The sequence below is a fragment of the Herpailurus yagouaroundi genome, unplaced genomic scaffold (genome assembly GCF_014898765.1).
Source record: "Herpailurus yagouaroundi ecotype Mexico unplaced genomic scaffold, PumYag 193, whole genome shotgun sequence".
Taxonomy (NCBI): domain Eukaryota; kingdom Metazoa; phylum Chordata; class Mammalia; order Carnivora; family Felidae; genus Herpailurus; species Herpailurus yagouaroundi.
The window spans coordinates 518491-532166 of NW_024412424.1; the positions used below are offsets into that span (position 1 = coordinate 518491).

A 13676-nucleotide genomic window follows, 5' to 3' on the forward strand; every position below is an offset into this window, starting at 1 on the left:
GCCCGGCAGGCGCGGGTGTTGGCAGCGGGGACGCGAGGGGCTGCGCGCAGCCCGCCCCGGGAACCCCCACGACCCAGAGGCTCCGGATGGGGGGACGTGGGCGTGTCCCCGACGGCCGCCGCTTTTGGGCGCAGTTGTTTTGAGCGCGCCCCTCGGAGTCCTGGGTACATCCTTCTTCCCGGGTTTCTGTGATGGGAAGGGACCTCAGGAAGAGCCCCCTCCCCATCAGGACCTCTCGGGCGGATCCAGGCCCTGCCCTGTGCCGCAGGGCGGACCGGAGTCACTCCACAGCGTCTCCCTCAGGGACTTTACGCTAGTGATCCGGCTGCCTTCACCGTCCCTCTCCCCACCCATGGCAGGCGCAGAGCCTGAAAAGAGGAGATGCCCTCCTGGGCCCCCAGAGTTGGCTGTGAGGGTTGTGTGAGCTCCTGCGGTTGGTACCAGCTGACGTTTGTTGGATGCGGGAGGGATGTATGCTCCCTGGTGTCCAAGGGGCTGGCGGTCCCCGCTTGGACCACGTGAGGCGGCTGAGACCTGCCAACTGGGGAGTCTCAGGCTGGAGGTGGGAGGGAGGCCGGGAGACAGTGGGGGAGCTGGGATTTGAACAAACCGGCCCTGTGTGACCCCAACATCCTGTGCCCTTTCCAATGGCCCCGGCCTCTCTGTATAGCCCAGCTTGGGTTTCTGAGCGGTAACATTAGCCCTGGACTGGTGTCCAGTGGTGACCTGGGTTGGTATCCACAGAGGGGCTTGGATGACTCCGCAGACGGAGAAGGCGACCCCCTCCCGCCTCCCTGCAAGCCTTGGACCCCATTCTCCAAATCCCAGATGACTGGGCAAACACTAACGAATATGGTGCCAGCCCCAACAGCAAGGAGAGGCACCTTTGATCTGGGGCTTGCGGTGTCCCAAGCCCTGAGCTGAGCACATTAAAAATGTGGCATTGTTATCAAAGCCCTGTGAAGTGGGTAATACAGTTCCTGTCTTACACATGAGGAAATTGAGGCTCAGAGAGGTGCAGACATTCACCTGAGGTCACACAGCTCTGAGGTGGAGCTTTATGGAATCCTTTCCGAGGCTCGTGTCCAAGTGCTGAGACGGTGGGCAGAGGCAATTGCAGTTCTGGGATGGTCTAAATGACTGGTGGTTTGTAAACTTCTTTTTCTGTCAGGATCTCCTTTGGGCCGAGGAAGCTGTGGGCGACAGCCTACAGTGTGCCCACAGCTGCGGTGAGGCCCTCCTTCCCACCTCGATTTGCCAGCTTGGCTCTGCCCTCAGAACTGCTCCTGCAGCCCCTTCTCCGAACCCCAGAAATCTGGGGTAAGCCCCCTCTCAGCTCAGCCTTCTAGGATCTGGCACTTTGGGAGAATAGGAGTCTCTGGGGTCAGGCAGCTCTTTAGCAGAGAGAGGGTGTTTGGTTGGCATGAGCAGGGAGAGGAGGCAGGCTGTTTTGACTACTGGCTTCCAGAGTGAGTGAAGGGCAGGGCTAGGATGTGGGGCAGTGGAGCCAGTGCTGGGTGCTTGGATGACAGGTGGGCCCCAGGACCTGCAGTTCAAGGAGAGGCAACATGTGTGATTTCTGGTGGTGTGTGTGTCCGGGGTGTGTGTGTGTGTGGGGGGGGGGGCATGGTCGTGTCCTGCATTCCTTCTCAGGAGCCCACACACCTTGTATGACAAGTCCCTGACTGGCGGCCGGGCTAACCTGACAAACCAGCGCTCCTTGGGCGTGGGCCACGGAACCAGTCGCTGGCTCCTCCGTTTTCAGATAATGCCAGCCCCAGCAGGACAGGCGGGGCCACCTCTGCTGGGGTGGGGCTGCTGGGTGCCCTTGCCTGGTGTCTGATGCTCTGAAGTTTGCCAGCCTCTCACAGCATCCTGAGAGTGTCAGCTTTGCGTTTATCTCGCTCCAATAAACTAGTAAATAATAAAAGCAGGAATAATGGCTAAAATCTTGCATACCGCCTACCAGACCTCATCTCACTGAAGTGTCCCAAGCAACCTTTAAGGGGTGGCTCCTGCTATTGTTAACCCATTTCACAGATTGGCACATGGAAGCTGGGGGTGGGGACTAGACTACTCAAGGCTGCTGACTTGGGGGAGGCGCAGGGCCGCGACTGGGACCCAGGCTGGTTTGAGTCAAAGACGCACATTTGAAATTTTTTTTTTAATACTTATTTTTGAGAGAGAGAGAGAAAGAGAGAGTGAGTGGGGGAGGGGCAGAGATAGAGGGAGACATAGAATCGGAAGCAGGCTCTAGGCTCTGAGCTGTCAGCACAGAGCCCGATGCGGGGCTCGAACCCACAAACCATGAGATCATGACCTGAGCAAAGTTGGGTGTTTAGCCAACTGAGCCACCCAGGCGCCCCAAAGATGCACATTTTAAAAGACGATGCAATCGGGAAACAAATTTTCATTTTATTTTTAATTTTTTTAAGTTGAAGTGTAATACAGGGGGTATAGGGAAGTGCACATTCTACAACTGGGCAGTTCAGGGGTGTTTGCGAATTGAACCCACACATGTCACCAGGACTCAAGCACGAAAGGAAACGACTGTCTGAACCCCCAGAACACCTTCTCCCCAATTAAAGCATCTTAATTCATTTTTCATTAATTTCAAATAATTAACTTTTTTAAAAAGATTTTTTTTATCTTTTTAGGTAATCTCTACACCCAACGTGGGGCTCAAACTCACAACCCTGAGATCAAGAGTCGCATGTTCTACCCACTGAGCTGGCCAGGCAACCCTCAAACAATTAACTTTTTTATTTATTAAAAAAATTGTTTTAAATGTTTATTATTATTTTTTTGAGAGAGAGAGAGAGAGAGAGAGAGAGAGAGAGAGAGAGAACACGAGCAGGGGAGGGGCAGAGAGAAGGAGACACAGAATCTGAATTAGGCTCCAGTCTCTGAGCTGTCAACAGACAAACCATGAGATCATGACCTAAGCCAAAGTCGTCGGACACCCAACTGACTGAGCCACCCAGGCACCCCACAATTAAAACTTTATTTTATTTTATTATTTATTTTTTAATGTTTATTTATATTTGAGAGAGAGAGGGAGAGGGGGAGAGAGAGAGAGAGAGAGGATGAGAGCGTGTGCATGAGCAGGGGAGGGGCAGAGAGAGAGGGAGACCCAGAATCCGAAGCAGGCTCCAGGCTCCGAGCTGTCAGCACAGAGCCCAACGCCGGGTGTGAACTCACCAACTGTGAGATCATGACCTGAGCTGAAGTTGGATGCTTAACTGACTGAGCCACCCAGGTGTCCCTCAAATAATTAACTTTTAAACAGAATTTATATTTTAGAGCAGTTTCAGGTTTACAGAAAAACTATGCAGGAAGTATAGAGTTCCAAAACATCCATCAACTCCCCACACTTTCCCCTATTATTAACATCTTCCGTCATCTTCTGTTAGGATGATATGTTTCTTACAACTGATGAGCCAATGTAGACACATTATACTTAACCAAAGTTAATAGTTTACATTAGAGTTCATTCTTTGGGTTGTACAGTCAACTGATTCATTTTTATATTTATTTATTTTTTTATTAAAATAAACAAAAATTTGTTTAATTTATTTTTGAGACAGAGAGACAGAGCATGAGCAGGGGAGGGGCAGAGAGAGAGAGGGAGACACAGAATCCGAAGCAAGCTCCAGGCTCTGAGCTGTCAGCACAGAGCCCGACGCGGGGCTCGAACCCATGAACCGTGAGATCATGACCTGGGCCGATGTCAGACACTCAAGCGACTGAGCCACCCAGGCGCCCTCAGGCTTATTTTTTCATTTGAGTGGCATCTTTGTTAAAATTTTTTTTTTTTACATTTATTCATTTTTGAGAGACAGGGAGAGACAGAGCACAAGTGGGGGAGGGGCAGGGAGAGAGGGACACACAGAACCCGAAGCAGGCTCCAGGCTCTGAGCTGTCAGCACAAGAGCCCGACGCGGGGCTCGAACTCACAGACTGGGAGATCATGACCTGAGCCGAAGTCAGACGCTTAATTGACTGAGCCACCCAGGGGCCCCTTTTCATGACCAAGTAATATTCCATCACACGAATATATCACAGGATACTTATCCATTCATTCATTGATGGACATTTGGATTGTTTCCACCTTTGGGCTATTCTGAATAGTGCTGCTATTCATATTCATATACAAGTATCTGAGGATGTTTTACATTCTTTAGTTTTAATTTTAATTTTATTTTATGTGAGAGAGAGAGAGAGAGTGGTGGAGGACCAGAGGGAGAAAGAATGAGAATCTTAAGCAGGCTCCACAGCCAGCATGGAGTCCGATGCAGGGCTCGATCCCATGCCTGGCATCGTGACCTGAGCCGAAATCAAGAGTCGGATGCTCAACCGACTGAGCCACCCAGGCGCCCCTGCATTCTATTGACTATATACCTAGGAGTGGAATTTCCAGGTCACATGAAAATTCTATGTTTAGCTTTTTGAGGAACTGCGAAGCTATTTCTCAAAGCGGCTGCACTGCCTGAAAGGTTTTTGCAGCACTTTCTTTCGGGGGGGGGGGGGCTGGCAGGAGTGCTCTTGCTAGGGGTGGGCGAGTGGAACCCAGCTGCAGAAAGCAGAGGATTTAACTTCCCCAAGGCACTATTTATTGAGCTCCTCCCAGAAGCATCAGATAGACTTCTTGATATTGTTCCCATTTCATAGATGAGAAGACTGAGGCTCCCAGGGTGACAGCCAGCTGGGGATCCAGCGTGTGCTCTTTCTGCTTGGAGCAGCCGGTCCTGGGAAAAGCCTCAGCCCACGTCCCACATAGGGGGGTGGGCACGGCGGTTCAGAGCTCCCTGCCTCCTGTTCACCTGCCTTCCTGGGGCAGGGTCTCCTCTTTGAGGGCTGGTGCTTTCTCTTGTTTCAGTTCCTCCCCATTTCAGTATTTCAGGAAGACATTTCCTTTGTCAGGTTATCAGTGGGATTGTTCTGGGTGGGGGTGGGGGTTCTTGCTGTGACTCTACTTAGAAGAACCCCAGCTGCCTCGAAAGGCTCCTGGGAAGATGAAAGAAATGGCTGAGAGGGGCGCCTGGGTGGCGCAGTCGGTTAAGCCTCCGACTTCAGCCAGGTCACGATCTCGCGGTCCGTGAGTTCGAGCCCCGCGTCAGGCTCTGGGCTGATGGCTCGGAGCCTGGAGCCTGTTTCCGATTCTGTGTCTCCCTCTCTCTCTGCCCCTCCCCTGTTCATGCTCTGTCTCTCTCTGTCCCAAAAATAAATAAAAAAAAAAAAGTTGAAAAAAAAAAAAAAAGAAATGGCTGAGAAAGCCACTGCACACAGAAGGTGCTCAAAAAAGGAGGTGGCTGATTGTGGTGAAAAGCAGAGGTGGTCCTGGAGGATGAGGAGGGGCCCTTGTGGGCAGAGCTGGGGGAAAGGCATGCCAGGTTGGAGGGAACAGCATGTGCAAAGGCTCTGAAGCGGGAATGAATTTGGCCTGTGGCCAGAGTGGCTGGAGTTGAGTCAGCAGCGGGGAGAGCCGTGGGAGAGGCTGGAGGGGTCCACAGGGGCCGGGCGCACAGGGCGTCTCAGTCCGAGGGAGGGAATCTGAATTGTGTTCAGCATAATGGGGAGGACTTTGAACAGGGGAAGGCTGTGATCTGATTTAATTTTAGGGAGATCCCTTTGGCTGCTGGGTGGAGAATGGACTGCTGGGGGGAGGGGCGGGAGGGAACTCGGGAGACCAAGGGGAGGAGGCCACTGCAGTGGTGGCCTGACGTGGGTTGAGATGATGGGGATGGGGAAAAGTGAATGAGAGTGAAAGATATTTCGGATACACTACTGGCAGGACCTGGCAATGAACTGGGTGTGGGCAGAGAGGGAGGAAGGAGGTGAGGTGAATGTGAGGGTCTGAGAGGCCATCCAGGAGGTGGGGTCATCAAGACATGGGAGGCATCTCAGAGACAGGGTCACAAAAGCCATGGGAGGGGGTGAGCTCCCCAGGGCGTATACATGGAGAGAGAGGAAGCGATGACTCAGGACCAGCTCTAAGGAATCCAATGTTTATAGCTTGGGTGAAAGGGTCCAAAACATCCTGAGAAGGGGGATCTTTATGGCTGAAGTGGAGGATGGGCGGGGGTGGTCAGCTCCTCAAGGGCTTTGGATGCCAGACTGAGGGCAGTGGGGAGCCATGGATGGTGTTAGAGCAGGAGAGTGACGGACCTTCAGAAAGGTGACTGTGGTGTCTGGAGTGGCAGCCAGACTACAGCCAGGTTGCCCAGGGGTTAGAGGTGACCCAGAGGTCTTGGGCCTGCCAAAGTGGTGACCCCACCCCAGGCCACACGCAGGAAAAGGTCACACTGGGGTGGACCCAAAGATCATCTTTTACAGTCACCCCCAGTTTCAGATAGGGAAACTGTGGCCTAGGCCACACAGCCAGTCCGTGGAGTCAGGATTAGAACCCAGCTACATGTGGGTGCCTGGGTGACTCAGTCGGTTAAGCGTCTTAATTCAGCTCAGGTCATGATCTCACAGTCCGTGAGTTCGAGCCCCGCGTCGGGCTCTTGTGCTGACAGCTCAGAGCTTGGAGCCTGTTTCCGATTTTGTGTCTCCTTCTCTCTCTGCCCCTCCCCTGCTCACGCTCTGTCCCTCTCTCTCTTTCTCTCTCAAAAATAAATAAACATTAAAAAAAAAACAAAAACCTTAGGGGCACCTGGGTGACTCAGTCGGTTAAGCGTCCAACTCTTGATTTCGGCTCAGGTTCTGATCTCACGGCTTGTGGGTTTGAGCCCCACATCAGGCTCTGCGCTGACAGCACGGAGCCTGCTTGGGATTCTCTATCTCTGCCCCTTCCCCGCTCTCGCTTTCTCTCTCTCTCTCTCTCTGTCTCTCAAAAAAAAATATATATATATATGTATTAAAAAGACCCCAGCTACGTGCGTGTGTGTGCAGATGTGCACTTAATGAGAAAGCCCCGTTCTTCACTCAGCTGTCTGCCCAGAGAGCCTTCCCCCAAGAGACACACACAGGCCACCTCATCTGGAGGGATCGGTCTGCACCCTCTTACTCCGTGTATTTGTTTCCTGTGGCTGCTGTGACGAATTACCACGAACCGGGTGGCTTGAAACAGCACACATTTATTCTCTCAGAGTTCTGGAGGCCGGGAGTCTGAAACCCAGGTGAGGGCAGGGCCGTGCTCCCTCTGGAGGTTCTAGGGCAGAATCTCCTCCCTGCCTCTCCCAGCTTCTAGTGGCTCCAGGGTGCCTGGGCTGGTGGCCGCATCCCTCCAGGGTCTGCCTTTATCTTTCCACGGCCTTCTTCTCTTCTGTGTGTTGAGTCTCCCTCGGCCTCTCTCTTATGAGGAGATTTCGATTCCAGTTGGGAACAACCTGGACAATCCAATCCCGGATAATCTTCTCATCTCTAGTCCGTCTGCAAAGACGCTGGCAGTTAAGATCACATTCCCACGTTCCAGAGACCTGATCTCTTTGGGGGACCAGTATTCAGCCACCTCTATCTCTGCTTTACCTCCTTCGAGACACGCAGTCTTTTTTTTTTTTTTAATGTTTATTTATTTATTTGGGGGGGGAGGTTGTAGAGAGAGAGAGAGAGAGAGGGAGAGAGAATCCCAAGCAGGCTCCGCACCGTCAGCACAGAGCTCAACACGGGGCTTGATCTCACAAACTGTGGGATCATGACCTGAGCCGAGATCAAGGGTGGGATGCTTAACCGACTGTGTCACACAGGTGTCCCCCGCCCCCCAGTCTTAACCGTTTTCAGTGAACAGTTCAGTGGCCTTAAGTACGTTCACACTGTTGTGCAGCCATCACCACCATCCGTGTCCAGAACTTTTCGGTCTTCTTCAGTTAAAACTCTGACTCCCTATGCCCCCTCCCGCTGGTCCTGGTGCCCGCCATTCTGCTTCCTGTCTCTGAACCTGACTCCTCTGGGGACACAGAGCCTTTGTTTTTTGCGTCTCTTATTTCACTTCACGTAATGTCCTTGAGGTCCATCCATGTTGTGGCCTGCGTCAGATTTCCCTTTTTATGGCCGAATAATATTCCAGTGTATGGATAGGCCATAGCATGCGTATCTCTTCTTCCTTTCTTGGGCACTTGGGTTGCCTCCACCTTTTGGCCCTTGTGACCAATGCTGCTGTGAACATGGGTGTGCAAATATCTGTTTGAGTCCCTGCTTTCACTTCTTTTGGGGATCTCTCCAGAAGTGGGATTGCTGGATCATATGGTGATTCTATGTTTAATATTTTGAGGAACCACCACACTGTTTTCCACAGCAAAGCCGCACCATTTTACATCCCCACGAGCAAGGCATCAGGGTTCAAGGTTTCTCCGCATCCTTGCCAACACTTGTTATTCCCTTTCTGTCTCTCCTTGGTACCAGACAGCCTAATGAGTGGTCATGTCAATTGCATGGCTGGTAGTGTAAGTCAGACCGTCCCAATGGGACTCTCCTAATTTGGTGATGATGCACCCAGCTGTTTTCCTAGGATGTGGTAACCAATAGAAACTTCACATCTTTTTTTTTTTTTTCAACGTTTATTTATTTTTGGGACAGAGAGAGACAGAGCATGAACGGGGGAGGGGCAGAGAGAGAGGGAGACACAGAATCGGAAACAGGCTCCAGGCTCTGAGCCATCAGCCCAGAGCCTGACGCGGGGCTCGAACTCACGGACCGCGAGATCGTGACCTGGCTGAAGTCGGACGCTCAATCGACTGCGCCACCCAGGCGCCCCTAGAAACTTCACATCTTCTGCGTGGATGATACAGTTGGTCATTGGCTGGTGGAAAAGCCAGTGACTCTGAGCCCCTAATGGAGGGAACCATGGGCCGGTGGTGGGGACTGGGGACTCAGGTGAGGACCTGGAGGGTAGGGTTCCTTTAGCTGTGTTGCCGAAGGAGGTGGAGCCCAAAGAGAACCCTTGGGTGTCTGGACTAAGCGGAAAGGAGAGATGGGGGCAAGACCTAACCATTTTCAGCAATCTCCTCGGCACTGTCTGAGATCTGTGGGCCCCCAATGTGATTGAGTTTGGCCTTTGGTAGGGGTTCAGGGGGCCTCTGTCAGCTCCCATCTCTCTTGAGTTAGAAGAACAGAGATTGAGTTGTGCAAACGATGGAGAGAATGGTAGGACCCAACTCCAAGGCCCACTTTAAGGCACCATAAAATGAGGCATGCACATCCCTGAGTGTGGAGCATGGCACATTGCAACGCTCTATACCTGGTCACTGTGTCATTAATATTATTATTGTTATTTTATTTTTTATTAAAAAAATTTTTTTTAATGTTTATTTACTTTTGAGACAGAGAGAGACAAAGCATGAACAGGGGAGGAACAGAGAGAGAGGGAGACACAGAATCTGAAGCAGGCTCCAGGCTCCGAGCCGTCAGCACCGAGCCCGACGCGGGGCTCGAACTCACGGACCGCGAGATCATGTCCTGAGCCGAAGTCGGACGCTCAACAGACTGAGCCCCTATTTTCTCTTTCTTAATGATTTTCTCAACAACATTTTCTTCTCTGCAGCTTACTTTCTTGTAACAATACAGTATATAATACATGTAACATTCAAAATATGAGTTAATTGGCCGTTAATGTTATCGGTAAGGCTTGCAGTCAACAGTAGGCTATGAGCAGCTCAGTTTTGCGGGGGGTCAAACGTGACACATGGAATTCTGGATGCACAGGGCTTGGGACCCCCCCTAACCCCTGCATTGTTCAAGGGTCAACTGTACTTTAAAACGGTTCGTCTCATGTTGGGTGAATCTCACCTCAATGAAATAGAGAAGAAGAGGGAAAGACAGGGGAAGGAAGGCAGCTAATAGAGAAAGTTTCTTCTGTGGGCAGCCGGAGTTTAATCCTGCTGTGGAAGCCTGGGAGTGCATGTGAAACTCCCATCTCGAGGTCATTGCCCCAAGGGGAGGAGGTATTTATCTGGCAACATTCATCCGTCATTGGTTAAGAGCTGCTTTCGGCGTGGAGGTGTACGTGTTTTAATGTTCCAACCCTCTGGCCAGCCAGGCATGGGCAGAGAAGTCAGGAAGGATGCCCTGCGAAGTGAAGAGTGAGGGCATATGGACAGGTGTCCGTCTGGTCAGCTCGCTGGAGGTCACTGCTGGGGAAAGTTAGGGGGGTATCCTTGGTGTCTGGGGCTCATGTGCATTGAGCACCTCCTGTGTGCCAGGTACCCTATGCTTGACCCCACAGGTCGTCTTTGTATGGCACACACATGGCCAGAGTGGTTCCTACCTGCACTGACCCCCATCCCGTGTGTTCCCGCAGGATGCTGCCCGTCACGGAGCACCTGCTGTACGTCCTGGGACTGGAGAAGACCGCCTTCCGCTTGTATGCGGTGTCTGCACTCGTCCTGTCCCTGCTCTTCTTCCTCTGCCGCCTGCTGATACAACTCCTGAGGTTCTCCTGGTGTTGCTACATCACCTGCCGCCGGCTGAGCTGCTTCCCCCAGCCACCCCGGCGCAACTGGCTGCTGGGCCACCTGGGCATGGTGTGTGGGGCTGGGCAGGTGGGCTGGGCGGGTCCCAGGTATTCAGTAAGGATGACGGACCTGATGGTTTCTTTCATTCCCCCAAGAATCTGGTCAGGGCCACAAACAGACCTGTCTTCCAGGGTCTAAGTGTGATGGAGGCTCAGAGAGGGCAAGCCGTTTACCCGAGGTCACACAGCTGAGGCGAGGCAGAGCTGAGTCGAAAGTTTTCTCTGTCATTTCAGGCCTATTGCTGTAGCAACAGGTACCAGTGCCCGTGAAAGTCGTCGGGTTCTGTGATCCCCAGGCGGGGTGGGGGCACCCCTGTGGATTTTGCTCCACCCCACCCCCTGATGTGGTTGCACCCTTTCTTTCATTCTCTTACCTTGCCTTTCATTTTTTTTTTTAATTTTTAATTTTTTTAACGTTTATTCATTTTGGAGAGGCACAGAGAGACAGAGCGCAAGCAGGGGAGGGGCAGAGAGGGAGACACAGAATTAGAAGCAGGCTCCAGGCTCCAAGCTGACAGCACACAGCCGAACACAGGGCTCGAACTCACGAATCGCGAGATCGTGATCTGAGCCAAAGTCAGTCGCTTAACTGACAGAGCCATCCAGGAGCCCTGCCTTTCATTTCTTATTTCACATACATGTGCTTAGAATTACATCAGGTGCTTTAAAAATATTAACTCACTCAGTCCTCTTTTTTTTTTTTTTTTGTATACTTTGATGTTTTGGGTTTTTTTTTCTTATTTTATTTATTTATTTATTTAATTTTATTTTTTATTTTTTTAAATTTACATCCAAATTGGTTAGCATACAGTGCAACAATGATTTCAGGAGTAGATTCCTTAGTGCCCCTGACCCATTTAGCCCCTCCCCCTCCCACAACCCCTCCCGTCACCCTCAGTGTGTTCTCCGTATTTATGGGTCTCTTCTGTGTTGTCCCCCTCCCTGTTTTTATATTATTTTTGTTTCCCTTCCCTTATGTTCATCTGTTTTGTCTCTTAAAGTCCTCATATGAGTGAAGTCATATGATTTTTTTCTCTGACTAATTTTGCTTAGCATAATCCCCTCCTGTTCCATCCGCGTAGTTGCAAATGGCAAGATTTCATTCTTTTTGACTGCCGAGTAATACTCCATTGTATATACATACCACATCTTCTTTATCCGTTCATCCGTTGATGGACATTTGGGCTCTTCCCATACTTTGGCGATTGTTGATGGTGCTGCTATAAACATGGGGGTGCGCGTGTCCCTTCGAAACGGCACACCCGTATCCCTTGGATAAATGCCTGGTAGTGCGATTGCTGGGTCGTACGGTAGTTCTATTTGTTTTTTTGCGGAGCCTCCAGACCGTTTTCCAGCGTGGCTGCACCAGCTCGCGTTCCCTCTCCCTCAGTCCTCTTGACAATGCTAGGCGGCAGTCCCCACCACTGTCCCCATTTTGCTTCTAAGAATACTATGGCACAGAGAGGTTAAGTAGCTGGCCCTAGGTCACACAGCTTGTAGGCGGCAGAGTTGGGGTTCAAGCCCAGGCCGTTTGGCTCCAGAGTCCCTGTTCTTAGCTCTGTGCCTTCGCCACCTCTTGTGTCTGGCTGAGAAAACCTGCACTTTTCTAAAAGGGCTTCAGAGGTCAGAAGAAAGCCAGACTCCTGAAGGCACTGAGGCTTTTGGGGTCTTAGACTCCAGTTCCTAACTGCCTACTGCACTCACCCGGTCCCCCTTCTAGACTTACATGAAACTGAGGGACAGTTGTGGAGACCTTCCTGGCTTAGGCCTCATGCCAAGGGCAGAGGTGGACTTTGGAGAGGCAGTTCAAGGGCAGTGGTCGTCAGTGTGGGCTTGATGCTGGTCTCTACCCTCTCCTGCCACACGACCTTGAGCAAACTACGTCACCTCCCTGTGCCTTGGTTTTCCCATCTGCAGTGTGGGGCTTACGATTGTTCCTGATAACCTCATGAGATTATTTTGACAATTCCTGAAGTGACGTCGGCGGCATGCTTGACTCTGAACCTGCCACGCGGTGGTGGGTGTGCTCAACTCCCCAGTCTTGCAGAGACCGGAAGTATCAAGTGATTCTAGAAATATTTTGTTGATTTTATTTTATTATTTTGTTTTATTTTATTTTATTTACGTTTATTTATTTTGAAAGAGAGAGAGAGAATGTGAGTGGGGGCGGGGGAGGGGCAGAGAGAGAGTTAGAGAGAAAGAATCCCAAGCAGGCTCCTCATTGTCAGCGTGGAGCCCGATGCAGGGCTCGAACTCACGAAGCGTGAGATCCTGACCTGAGCTGAAATCAAGAGTCAGACTGAGGTACCCAGGCGCCCCTAGAAATATTTTAGATGCTACTTGGAGTGAGTGTCTCAGAAGAAGGAAGCAGGAGGTACATTTCTACTCAGTAGCTCCAAGAATATTTTATCTGGCTTTAGGAATGACTCCCCTGGGACCGCACTCACCAAGTTTTGCCTGTTTGTGTCCGAATCTCCTCCCTCCCTTTCACCTCCCACCCCTCCTCAGGCCTCATTGCCTTCTGCTGGACCATGGTGCAGCCTCCTCCTTGGGCTCCTGCCTCCAGTCCGTCGCCCCGTCCTGGTCCCAGGAGAATTCTTGAAACCAACCATGTCCCTCCTCTGCTCACACACCCTCCATGACTCCCCATTGCTGTCCGGAGAAAGTCTCACCTCCTCAGCTAGTGTTCAAGTCCCGTTAGGCTCTGACTCCCGTCCTACTCACGTCTAGTCCTGTAGGATGACTTACTGTTCCTATAGCCAGGCTCTGATTTCCCACCTCCATGGTCTTTGCTGGAACTGTGCCCTCTACCAAATATCCTTCTCAGTTAGATGAACCCCTACTCATTTTTCATGCCCTTCGTCCAATGCTCTTATTCCAAGAGCCATCTGGCTTTAATGGTGGTCCTAGAGGCAGTGGCCAGGCCCTGGTGCCCAAAGTTAGCCGGGTCAGTGTGGACAACATTGACCCTGTAGGCCCAGCCTGCCTCCTCCCGGGGGCATGAGTTCTGGGTGAGGCTTCTGGGGAAGCCCACACCAGGGCAATCACTTACTCACCTGTAACTTCAGACAAGTCATTTGACCTTTCCGAGCAAAGTGAAATGGGGAAATAGTAGCAAGTATTTCACAGAATTCTTGGGTAGGTTGAAGGTATTAACTGTATGAACCATGCCCACCGCCGCGCCTAACGCTGTAAGCACACGCATGTGTTAAAGATAACAGTG

The 13676-nt window shown here is 51.4% G+C and overlaps 1 protein-coding gene across 3 annotated transcripts in view; it reads left to right on the forward strand.

The window, feature by feature from the left end:
- The window catches only part of CYP4F22 (cytochrome P450 family 4 subfamily F member 22), a 29844-nt gene that overhangs the window by 1835 nt on the left and 14333 nt on the right, over positions 1-13676 (forward strand). For 2 of the 3 annotated variants that reach the window (XM_040444781.1, XM_040444780.1), the window contains one exon: positions 10241-10463. In XM_040444781.1, coding sequence (XP_040300715.1) covers positions 10242-10463 — 222 coding nt within the window. In that variant the 5' untranslated portion in view covers position 10241. Of the gene's footprint in view, positions 1-1171; positions 1321-10240; positions 10464-13676 lie in introns of all 3 variants that reach the window. The other variant, XM_040444783.1, reaches the window with a different exon arrangement.